Source organism: Aythya marila (assembly GCF_965140915.1).
Source record: "Aythya marila genome assembly, chromosome: 7".
Classification (NCBI taxonomy): domain Eukaryota; kingdom Metazoa; phylum Chordata; class Aves; order Anseriformes; family Anatidae; genus Aythya; species Aythya marila.
In genome coordinates this window covers 1,600,001-1,612,971 of record NC_139048.1, presented here as the reverse complement: position 1 = coordinate 1,612,971, position 12,971 = coordinate 1,600,001, and the positions used below count along the sequence as shown (strand labels likewise).

The 12,971-nt window shown below is 37.8% G+C and overlaps 1 protein-coding gene across 7 annotated transcripts in view; it reads right to left on the bottom strand.

Moving 5' to 3' along the window:
* Positions 1-1,445: 1,445 nt before the first annotated feature.
* EBF3 (EBF transcription factor 3) overlaps positions 1,446-12,971 on the bottom strand; it is a gene marked incomplete at its 3' end in the record, with an annotated part of 116,425 nt that continues 104,899 nt past the window's right edge. For 4 of the 7 annotated variants that reach the window (XM_082764755.1, XM_082764756.1, XM_082764759.1 and 1 more), the window contains 5 exons: positions 11,769-11,834; positions 10,916-11,093; positions 9,522-9,710; positions 8,888-9,085; positions 1,599-1,975 (listed from right to left, as the gene is read on the bottom strand). In XM_082764755.1, coding sequence (XP_082620881.1) covers positions 1,944-1,975; positions 8,888-9,085; positions 9,522-9,710; positions 10,916-11,093; positions 11,769-11,834 — 663 coding nt within the window. Of the gene's footprint in view, positions 1,976-8,887; positions 9,086-9,521; positions 9,711-10,915; positions 11,094-11,768; positions 11,835-12,971 lie in introns of all 7 variants that reach the window. The other 3 variants (XM_082764757.1, XM_082764758.1, XM_082764761.1) reach the window with 2 other exon arrangements.

Genomic DNA, 12,971 nt, shown 5'->3' with positions numbered 1-12,971 from the left:
GTATGCAGAGTGCAGCAGAAAATAGACACATAAAGGAGTGATATAATTGTACACCAGTTTTGTGCTTTTTTTTTTTTACACCAGAAATCATCCAAATGAAGTAGTGATTAACAATTGTGGTGTAAGCCTGTGATAAAACAGCACAAAAGTTCTTCAAAGAAGTTCACTTTTAAGGCATCAGAGAAGTTAATGTGGCAAACATTTTAATTAAAACATCAGAAGTGAATTTATTTTAAACTTTAGGCCTCTGAATTTTTCCAGTAAACACAGTTCAGCTATGTGGCAAAGTCATGGGTGGCAGCTAAAAATGACTTTTTACAATCTTTAAAAATAAAAATAAAATAAAAAAGCAAACAAACAAACAAACAAAAGGAAATAAAGAAGAAAAAAAAAAAAAAAGAAAGAAAGAAAGAAAGAAATGCAACCACAAAATAGATTCCTCTTTTTTTGTGGCTGTATCACATGCACATATTTCTACTAGTATTCATTACAGCCATGTGGCACAATTTTGATTTGACTATACAACAAACAACTTTTTTTTCAAAATTATTTGTTCTGATAACTTAAAAATAATATAAAAATAAACAATGAATTTGACTTTTCCTCAAAAATAATAAAAAAAAAAGGATGGAAAGTCTAAATAATAGCAACTTTATGAAGTACAAATGAAATGTACGGACACTAATTTATTTAAAAGAAAAACATGAAGGCAACTGTTCTTGGCTTAATGCTATTCTCAGCATCACAATACCAGGCCATGACAAAAACCAATACATACAAGAAAAAAAATGATGAAAAGCAATATACAAAATTTCAAAGATAAATACAATATTTATAGTTGATATGTTACAAAATAAATTCCCTTAGTGACTGCAAGTGTTTATGTGAAAGAAAGTGTTGCAATGGGTAAGACTATTTTATTCCTTATAAGCTTCATAAGGAATAAAATTTGCTTTTCTAAATATTTAAGTGGATCTGAAAAAAATTCAAGACAAGTGTATAAATATTTAGCTACAACTTTGGCAAAATCACAAAAGTCTACAATTTTATAACCACATACAAAACACATTAGGGAAGAAGGATCTAGAAGTCAAAAGGACAATTTTCTGGTACAAGAAACATAGACTTCACAGTAGCCTAAGAATGCAATAGTATACAGTGCTAGCAAAAGTTGAAAAAATGTTGCAGATCACACTTGCTTAACAGGAAGCTCTAGCAGTGGAAGTATAGGTTTTTACCAACAGACAGTAGCAATTTTTTCTCTGTCAGTGTGCTTGTTGAAGGCAAGAGAATTCAATATCAAAGGTACAATTTCTAACTACAATAAGTTACAAAGTTCCATTTCATTAAGATGAAGTTAAGCAATGATAAACCCTCCCGCGCCCTCCCCCGCACCCCGTTTTTTTGTTCTAATCATATATTCATCCTTTTTCCAGTTTGATGGCTCATAACCTCCTTGGCCCCCTTTTTTCCACCACAAAAAAATATTTCACATTATAGAGATACACAACCATTGTGAATCTAGTTATGAGTACAGAAAAATGTTCGGAGGCATTTTTCATCAGTGTTTCATGATAATCAAAATGGTGCATCCACAAAGTTTCTCCCAACACATAGCAAGTACTAGACATAGCCAAGACGTAATCAGAAACTTTATACAAAATAGGCGTCGCTTTTTCCTTATTCTCCAGGACTGAGAAATGTGAAAATATGAGAAAAATTCAGTCAATAAAATGGAATTGTTCATGAAGAAGTAGGTTGTTTGCATGTAGATTCTTAATAGTTTAAATAAAATCTTTAAACAAAGTCTTTTTTGTAGCATTTCGATTTGTTGCTGATTCTGTTTGAAGACACTGTTTCCATCAGCATGTCTTAATATACTAAACTTGTCCCCTAAGCCCATCCTCTGAAGCTTGGTGCTACGGTAGGTAAACAAAATGACTTTACATTGGCGGGACTACAAGCCCAGACATAGCTAAAAGAAAAAGAGAGAAACCAGCTGTTATTGTCATGTTTGCAGAATAAGGCACATCTGGTTCAAAGCGAAAGCAATGCTCAGCACAATGCGGGAGCAAACACGGCCCCACACAGGGGGTCAGACCGGGAGGTTTTGAACAAGGCTTTGTGTGTCCTGGCACGGCTGCACATAACAGCCCACAATGCCATCGTTCAGCATCCAGCATCACACAGTGGAGAGAAACACCACAAAAGTGCTTTCCCGGTGACATGCTCCTTTACTTTTCCAATGATCCTTACACCTTTTTGTGGGAAGCATCCCTGCTCCCACGCATGTGCCGTTCCTCGGAGCGGTTTGTTAATAGCAAACCGCAGGCCAGACTCCCCGGGGACGGGTGATGCTGACAGCCGAGGAACAGCGTGGTCACTTCTGGTAATGTCAGGCAAGGCCAGCTCACCCGCCAGGCAAGGACCCAGCGCTGCTCCAGCTCTGGCAGTGGAAATCTCACTAACCTCAGTTTCCTTCCCCAGAGCTGGCGCCTAAACACAAAACCTCCATTTTGACATTCTCCTAATTGTGCTTTATCATAATAGCAGGGCCGAGCGAGTCAAGGACTCTCTAAGATCAAAGCCAAGTAATGTACACCTGCTCTCAAATCTGTACACCAAGTGCTATAAAAAGGCAGGAGATTAATATCCCTGGACAGTCGTCTCATTTTTTTTTTTAACAGTTAAACACTGAGAGGCCAAAACCTCCTGCTTTTTTTCTAGTTAACTCCTTGGTAGAAACATAATTTAGACCATCTTTAATGTTAGTGTTGTTTAATTTTTGTCATAATGACATTTCTCATTAATTTATGTACAACAGATATTAATAAATTTGTTCATGTAGTGATGTGAACTTCAATTTCTCAGTTCATTAATTTCAACAATATTAATTTATTTCAGATTCTCTGTTACAACTTTATGGTTTGGAAGACTTGTGTACATACACATTCCCTACATAGCAGAATCCCCTATAGCAGCCAGTTGTAGTTTTACTGCATGCTTTAACTTAAACAGCGACAGAAGTCACAAAACTGGAAAAAAGGAGTGAGTAGTGCACCTATCAACAGACTCTTTCTACCGGTCTCCATGTGACATTTCTGTTGAGCCTCCTGTCCACCATGTTACATCAGCCCAGGCCAAAGGACCATCGAGCTCCGAGCACTCCCCTGCTTAGCCGCCTACTCACAGGCTGAATTCTCCTTCCCCCTCTGGCTTTTCTATGCCATAGTCCTGATAAAAAGCTCCTGGGCAAACACCAGGCCCTGAGAATTGCAAGTGCTCCTGCTCTGGCTGTGTTTTCAGTCAGTGTGAAACTGGGCCCCAGGGCGGGCAGGAATGAGAGATTTGGTCATACAGAGTATGTCTGAAGCAGGGGACAAGGCTGCAATCTGCAGATCCTGATGGTGGGAAGGTCACCATCTGAGACCTGCCTGCCCGGGGATGACATGCACATGGACCCTAGCCTGGAGGGATCTGCCCAGGGTTGGGGAGGAAGCCATGGTGTTCACCAGAAGGGCTCCTGGCCTGGAGGATGGGAAGGGTGCTCAGCCTGGGTGCTCATGACCAAAAGTACACATCCAAAGCTTACTTTGAGGTGCTGCTTTATTACAATACAACAACCAGCCACCTCAGGGATCAGGATCAGTGCAGGACAACCCAAAATATGCTGTCATCCTATCTTCTGAGTTCAGGCTCAGCAAGGATCTGTCATCTCGTTTGCATTGAGGTGACGGTGGGACACATACAGATTGTGTCTCAGAGGCCGCCTCTGCCTGCATGCTGTGCCAGCACACTAAGCAAAATGCAAAAGAGCAGCACTGATCCAGCTATTTCTTCCTTCAAAGAATAACTTAGCAGAAAACAAAATCCAGATTTTTCCTACAGATGTTGTGTGGAGAAATATGTTAATTAATAGCATGTAACTATCTGGTAAAAATACCCCATACATTTTAATCAGATGGTTTTTGTAAATCTCATGATTGGCTTCTGGTGTGTGAAAACATAGGTTGCCTGCTGCATACTTTTCTGGAAAACAAAGTCTGAAATCTTTAATTCAAGCCATTCAGCTATAGTTGTCAAATTCCATCTGTTGCACAATAGGGAGGAGGTGCAAAATTGGTGCCCTAGACATTTATTTCACTATTTATTTTGGTTGTGACATTTCACAGTTGTGAATTTCTGCACTGTGTTTCTTGCTGTGCAAATTGATACCAAATGCATTCCTAAAGAAAAATGGGGTGGCTAGATTTTTAATAATACTTTTAATAGTTTCATCCGGGGGAAGACCAGAAAATTAAGCAGGATGGAATTTTAAAGGAATATAAAGAACCTTTAGCTCTGCATTACAATCATAAAGCTTAACCAGAGTGCAATATCTTTCACAATCTATAAAAAGTAAATTACAATTGAAAACCGAATTCTGAACACATATTGTACTTCCAACTTTACTGCAAGCCAGTACTCTCTTGCTAAAAATTTTATTTTATGTCTTATATGTCCATTGTTTTAAACAGGAAAAAGCTCTCTGCCCTAAAGAACCCATAGCATAGCATCTTGCTCTTAAAAAATGTGCAAGTACTTAACTTTCTGATCATAGGCTATCTAATGGAAGTCATACAAAGTTAACAAGATTGTAGTTTTTTGGATAAGGCCCAAAGGCTCTATGCTGCAGACTTACAGGAGTGAGTCATACTTGCATGCAGCAGAGAGAGGGACATCTCACTCTGCAGGCTGCAGTTTCCAAGTTTTGACCCTAATTACAGGATCAGTGAGCAGAGGATGCATGTTTGCACAGCCAAAGCAGGAACAGATCATGAGTGAAGCAAAGGAGACTACACATTAGCACTGGCTAGCACTGCCTACATGATGGGTTCTCTTAGATTTCATCAGTTTGTCTTCTTTTTTATTCGTTTTCTTTTTTTCTTAGCCTCTGTCTTGGATGTCTTTAGAAAAAATAAAATAAATAACACATAAAAATAAAAAATGAGTCCCCTTGACAGTTACAGACCTCTCTTTATTCACTCCTTGGCAGTGAGTCCTACAATGCACCCTGGCTGTTTTGGGGAATGCTGGTTGGTAGCAAGAATCTTGCTCCTGGTGTGCTGGGTTCAAGAGGCAGGGAGAAGGGAAAAGTTTCCTAGTTCTGCTCCTGCTTCTTCACCATCTTGGGTGTACCAAGAACAGCATTATTTTCACACACAGACAAATCCCAAAGGGGTTTACTTCGCAAGAACTGCTGCAATAAACCTCCAAGTCCCCTTTGAAAGCACTACCCCTGTCTGAAGGGCCACTGCATGTAGGGTTTTGCCATTTCTGATTTGACTCTGCCTGTTCACAGTGCTAACAAAGTTTAATATGAATAATAGGAGGCTGTATGGCCCAATTGTGTTGGCATGCTGCTGTCTTGCTATAGTGTGGCTTCCCTAAAAAATCACCTAGGCAAAAAATGGGCAATTGTTTCAGAACAGAGCCTATGTGGGGAGAAAGTAACGAGCAATGACAGAGAGGATATCCTGCCCTAGGTTAAAAGAGCATGTCATCCTTTGCTAGTCAGATCCATCAGCTACAGGATTTACCTTAGAAGCAAATACTAGTGACCATGAGCTCTTGCTTCTGTCTTGGCTTGACCAAACAGACATGGTGCAGGCTTCCCAGCTGCTGCTCAGCTCTTTCCCATCCAGCTGTACAGTGAGGCTCGGTGCTTGAGGACCACTGCAGCTCTTGAATTCCATGTTTTATTTTAACACAGAAAATGTAGCATGATGTGATGATCAGAAAACTCTCAAGCCTCTTGTATAGTGATCAGAGAGAAAGTAATTAAACTTTACAGAGGGCTCAGTGTCAAAAAAATGGCTAAGAAAATAGGAAGAAGGAAGCAGAACCCCCCTAAATAGCCATACAGGTAAATTGCAGTGCAAATAAATGTCCCTCGTATGGCTGGCATTTCCTTAGGAGGCCTCATGAAGGAAGCATGAGACCAGTCCACCCCAGGACATGCCTGTCTGGCTACTGGGCTCTGGCTGCCTCGGATGGAGGCACTGGCTCAGTTTGTAGGACAGCTGGGGCAAGTGTTGACATCCTGAAACCTCCCATCAGCTCAGATTGAATTAACTGGAAAAATGATGGTGATGAAGGAACTCCCCAAGCATGTGTCAGATAGGATTTGATTTTCTCCTCAGCCCACAGGACTTGAATCCATGGATTAGAGTACCCTAACTATCGCAATGTTTAGTACCATAGAGTGAGGAGAGGTATAGTTTCCCCTGCTGGAGCAGTGCTACTTTGCATAAATAATTCAAGTTTTTGCCACAACCTGGAAGTCAGTGCTGTAATCACCAGACCAGAAAGACATTCTTGTTATCTCTCAGTGTCATTTTGTTCAATACAAAAAGATTTGGTTTAACTGTCTCAGCTAGGTAAGGAAAACGTGACTGTTTTATTTTTCTTCCTCAAATCAACATTTCTATCCATTCTCAGTTTGGCTGTTGAACTAAAAAAATGAAGTTTCTGCACAGCCCTAAGTCTAAGTACCCTCATGTTTTAGAAGCTCTGAATGCTCACTGTTGCAGGGACAGCTCCGTAATGCAATAGTTCAGGTGTCTGGGGCATGTAACAGAAATCCTTAGAGTTTTAGCAACACCTGCAGGAGGGAATTCTCCGTGGATGGTGCCAGGTCTGCTGCTTGGGTTGCAGCATCCCAAGCACAGGGAGCAGCTGCGCCTTGGGTCTCAGAGTTAGAGCTGAATTCCTGACCTGCTTAACAAAATCAGCATTGGCGGATTCAAAGTGGTCTACCAGGATTTTACACAAAGAGCATTTTGCACCTGAGGATGAAGATGGATGATTACTGGGGTGGTTTGGAGGTGCCAAAACAGATTAGGTGCTCGATATCTGCTGGGAACTGGGCATTTAGCCTGCTCGGGCTCTTCTGACAATACCACTTTGCAATCATCGAGATTGTATATGCACCTGAAACCTTGAATAACTAATGGAAAAACCTCTATTTACACACTGAAATTATGGAAATTTATATAATTTTAATTTAGGTCTTTTCAGAGTAAAGCTATATCAACTAGTTAATGGGAGTATACATGTAAATAACTACTATAGAATGTACAAAATAGCTGACTCAAATCTAAGCCATGTGTTAGCACATTTTATTTTATTTTATTTTATTATTTTTTTATTTTTTTATTTTATTTTATTTTATTTTATTTTATTTATTTTATTTATTTTATTTTATTTTATTTTATTTTATTTTATTATTTATTTCAGTTTTTAATTTTTATACTAGTGTGGTTTTTAGTTTGTTTTGCTTCATTGGTTGGTTTTACATAAAGAAGAGAGTAGGTAACTGGATTATTTTATGAATGGATAATCTTCTCTAAGAGTATTGCTTGTACCTGGTATAGTTTTCTACTTATTGCAGCATAGTAAAGCTTCAACAAAAAAGACTTATGCAATGACATAAATTGTTAATCTAATTATCCTTTTCCTTAACATCTACCCTACAATAAGATTTGTAGCTGGATCCTCAGCCCTTCATTGACCTGAGTGCTTAATAAGCTCTCAGATGTTGTCTTCTCTGGACCAAGAAGTTAATAACAAACTACAGGGACATCCGTTTTGAGATACTGGTCTCTAGCATGGCCCGGGTTTTTCATGGGTGGGCAGTTCTGTGGGATTATGTCTCTCTGAAGTGCCCTAAACTAGACACCACAAAATACAGGTATCCAGAATTAGCAAGCAGTTTGACAAATCAAAATATATGTCTCCATCTCTTTTTCTGTGAGTGGTCATTAGATTATGGATATCATGATGGCAATTCTAAGAATAAATAAAACTGTGTTACCTGTCATAGCTAAGAAAGTCAAGAGGAGTCACGACCCCTAGGATAACTGTGTCTGCAGCCCTTTGTGGCTTTCTTTCTGATCTGAAGTGCTGCAATTTACTGCCCTGAAGAACTTGGTTCATTCTTTGCAAAATGCAGGCAAGCAAACCTTTTCAATGATTCTAATAAATGTGACAATACTATCTCCTCAACTTTAAAATATGCCACATAAAGGAAGCTTTATTTGTTCATATTTATATTCCTACACAAAACATACACTGTCTGATAATTCCTCCTGCCCCACTACCAGCAGCTGATCATGTAAGTTCTGCCACTGACCTGTGAATTGTTCGTTATACTACCTGCATGAATTCACATGGATTAAAATATATATGTATTAAAAAAAAAAAAAAAAAAAAAAAAGATTGCCTCCCTTAATTAAAATATTTGGATATTCACTTATGGGAGTAACTAGCTTAACACTACAATAAGAGAGTGCATTAGGACCACAAGCATGTAAACTCACTGCACTAGTGGCTAGCTAGTGCAAGAGTAGCTCACTGTAAGCAGTAGTTAGCTCACTAAGAACTTGACCTGATTTATACTAATTTGCAGTATTTTACAATAACTATCACATCACATGTACAATGAGGAAATAGCACCACACTATGCTGGAATGTTGATGTTTCCAAACATCCATAAAACTGTATTAAAAAAAAAAAAAATGTATAAGGAAACACAGGAAGTAGGCAGAACCCCTAAGAAGCATTCAGGGATACATTCTTAATGTAATATTTAATGCACAAAATCTTAGGGGAAAATGCCAAAACAACTGTTGTTTTCTCTAACGTGAGTATTAAAATTGACCTCAGATTTTTTTTAAGTCTTAGCATATCATTTTGTACTATTCTACTTCTTCTCCTTTCACATCCCTATGAGAGCACCAGAAACTTAAAAATATAGTAAGGTACCTTTCTCTGACATAAATGATCAAGAGTTTTAGTGTATGCACCAAAAAGCAATACACAGAAAATTGAGAGAGATCCAGCTCACCTTGAAGTCCATTTCCATTTGCACTGGTGCAAGATGGTGGAGGAGAGGCTTGGGGCCTGACAACAGGAGCAAAGGCGCTCTTTTGTTTCACTGCAGAGATGACATTGGCAGGTGAGAATGAGAAAATGCCGTGTGTACTGCTACAGTTTGAAGGGAGGGTGACCGAAGAGGCTGCCATGGTAGGGCTTGACGGCACTACTGCAATAAAGCAAAAATAATCAGGACTCAGATTGAGGTTTTCACGGCAAACATGGAAAAAGAGAGTGATAGGGCCTTGCCTCTTAAAATATATATATATATAAATATATATTTTTTAAAAAAGGAAAAAAAAAAAAAAGAAAAAAAAAAAAAAGAAATGAAATGCCTTGGCTTGGCCACTCTCTGGATAACAGGCAAACTCTTTTGTGTTGGACTTTTGTTACAAATTGTGCAGTCCAATTTTTTTTTTCTATCTGAGATTGTATTATGGCACAAACAGATCAATTTATTATATTCATTTTTACGTCCAGCCTCCAGAGTCACCCCTCCTTTTATCCAGTAGCTCACAATATAGAAAATCAAAACAATGCAAGTATTTGATTTTGTAGTAAATATGAATCTATATGATGATGTGTTACCAAAAATAGACACTTACTGCCATAAGGAGAGTTAGCTGAGGAGCCATTAAGAAATCCAGGGGAACCTGGTACACCTAGATTGGGCATGCCGGCATTGCCATATCCATTCATGCTATTGCTGACTGTGTTGTAATTGGACTGCTGAGGAGTACTGCTCGGAACATATCCTCGCGGGGAAACACTGCTTGTGTTGCGACTGTAACCTACTGTGTTAGAAACCCCCCCACCCCAAAAAAATAATGTTATTTTATAATATAAACTTAGGGCTGGGGGGTTTCCTCATGCATCATATATTACACAGTTTTAATTGATTGCACAGCTTTGCTCTAAGTTGTCTGTTACTGCCCTATCAACTCTTGCAGTTTGAGATAACCTTATCACGCCAACCCTACTTAAATCATCTGCGAGCACTCTATGTTGTCTCTCCTCTTAGCATAGACAGCCAACAAAAGCTCTCTTCGATCCAGCTGTGTCAGTTTGCTTCACATTTGTCTTTAGTAGCAATTATCAACAGGCTTGATTCCTGCCTGGTACCAACACACTGAATGAACTTTCAGCCTCTCCAGACCTTCATATGCCAGAGCTGGCAAGAATTTTTTTTTGTTGTTGTTGCAGTGATTTACTTTAAAAGGCTGTTTTGGGGTTTTCATTTTATGATTGGTATTTTTATACTAACAATAAGCTGGTACTTTCATAAGGTGTAGTCATCAGTGAAAACTAATTCAAGATCAAGTACAGAATTTTATAAGGCTTATTAGCTTGGAAATGCATTAAAAGACAATCTCTTATAAGAGGAAAGATAGCAGAATCAGGATTTTAAACAACAATTTGTTTCTATCTGAGCAATCAATTTAATAATTATGTTGCAAGCAAAAAAAATATGGTTTTGAACATATCTAATAATCTGGTTTCACTCCTTTCATTAGTATCAAAATTAATTTTAAATGCAATATGCTACATGCATTTGCAATTACAAAATGTAAATTACATCAACTATTTCTTTTATTAGTAACATATATGTCATACATGCTTAAAAACAAAATACTTTAAAATCACAGACATAAAATTAGTTTTATCTGTGTAAATACTCAAAAAAAAAAACAGGTGGAAATAACTAGACATAATTATTTTATAATAAACAAACACATTGTATATTTACTGTGAATAATAAAGAGCTTTCTACACTTTGCCAATTTCTTTTTCCACCAGAGATGCTTTATAACAGTAAACTAAAGAACAGGAAGAATTAAGTATTATGAGAAAGTTAAAGACAGCATTTCATTACGTGATCAGACATATGACTACGGGGAGAAAAAGAGGTAGAACACAGTGGTGACATTAGCTAATATTAATAGGCACTGTCCAAACGTAGCCAACAACAAGAAGGATTAACTCTTGAAAACCCACATACCTTGGTCGTTGGCTTGTGATGTTTCTGAAACATTAACTGCTAGCTGGCTGCTAAATGAGTTCACTCCCATCATGCCAGTATGAGCAGGAGTGTTGGCTAGAGTAGGAATCTGGTTGTGATTGCGTGGCACGCTGTATAACGCTTCAGCAATGTCAGCTGCTCGTTTCAGGATTATTTCCTATAAAGATATAAAATAATTACTAACAACTAGGAAACTTATTTGTGCAAATGTTCAAAGTTCTAATAATGTTAAAATCCATAAAAGAGATTCATGTGAAGTTATAGTAAGCATGGGAATTTTGCTATTTGTTTGTTTGCTATTTGTCAAATGAACTTTGTTTTCCCTCCTCTGTTCTGAAGTGCTATATAATCTCACATCAACACAGTACATATGAAGAGATAAAGAAATGAACATAAAATTGGTTAGGGTAGTAAGCCATGTGAAAATTGTAAACACATATTTGCTTCGTCCAGTGCACTAGATGCATTTCCAGCAGTTTGCAAAATGCAGTATGTTTTGTTCGCTCTGTTTAGCAGATTTATGTAGGACTTCCCATTAGTCACTGTATATTTTGGACTGAGTTCAAGGTTATTCTCTTGCCTTAATGATTGCTTATGATTTTGGCGCCTTACACTTAATTGTCATTTCTGATAGGCAAACTAGCGGTGAGAAGAGAATGGGAAGATGAAGCATTTCCCTTAGAGCATTGCATCACATCAGACTGCCCTCAAGGTGGCTGGCAAAACCACACAGTGTACAGAAAGAATGTGTTGATGCTTTGCCAGCTTTGCAAATAGCAGGTATTGATTTACATATGTAAGCATGTATACAAGAAGTGCACTTGTAACCCACCTGGTTGTTATGGGGCATCCCATATAGGGCTTCAACAAGGTCTGCTGCCCTCTTAAGTAATACTTCCTAAAGAAAAACAAACAAACTCTGTTATGTTTCACTAAATGAAGCCATTGCTCCAAGGAAGAAAAAAAAAAAAGAGAAGTACGATAATGTTAACAATTCACAGTGGCATCTATAATTATGAGGAAGTAATAAAGTGGGGAAAATATATCACACACTATCCTGGTGCTATTGCTATATTTAGAGGATGTATTACAAAGATAGGAAGGTATTTTGTTTTGGAGGAAAACACTGTTTGTGGTTTGAAGTCAAAGTTAGATACCAACCTAAAAATAATATTGCATTTTAAATCCAGCTGTTCAATTATGATTGACTAGAAAAGGTGTTTGCTGCTGTAGTATGTAGCTCTAGTGCTGAATTAGTGAAATCAGTGCTTGAGGTTTAATGATGTAGTCTTATGGGTATTAAACAAACAAACACATGGTAGAGATATGAAAGGCACAGGCATCACATTTGGCTGTTAATTCCTAGCACTTTAGTGGTGAAGAACAATAAGTAATTTTCCATATCTTAATTAAACTGGCAGAGTCCTTAAAGACAACATCTCACCCCTAATTCATGCCCCAAATTTGCAAGTGAGTTCAATGCTTATTCCTCTTTATTTTGAACAATAAAGTGAATTAACTTGGGTTAATCTAGTTCTTTCATAATGACATTAAGAAATTTTTCAATTAACCTCTTTGACTGCATGTTGTAAAGGACTTCATAAATGACTTCACATTCAGAGAGTGTTGAGTACTTGTGCCTGGGGGCATGGATGCACTGAATTTTGTCTTATCCCTGTCTGCATGCCTACTTCCAGTTTTATGATTGTGAGGATTAATCCATAGTTTAGTTAATTTTAAATACAAATGGACTTATTTTTTTTTATTTTTTACCTTCAGCTATAATAAAATTTATCTGGAGTTTTTAGGAAAAGATCTATCCAGGAAGACTTGAGCTTTCTCAGGTATTAATACAAGATTTCTTTGCAACTTATTTGGCTACTTTGAAAGCAATCATTTCTGTGAATGAACAGAAATCAAACCAGCATACAACTACACCAACAGAAAAAAAGATGAGCAATGCCCTATGAGAAGCAGGTTATTCTTTTCTTGATACGCTTGTGCGCAACTCCAATTAACAGTTAATGGGAGCTGT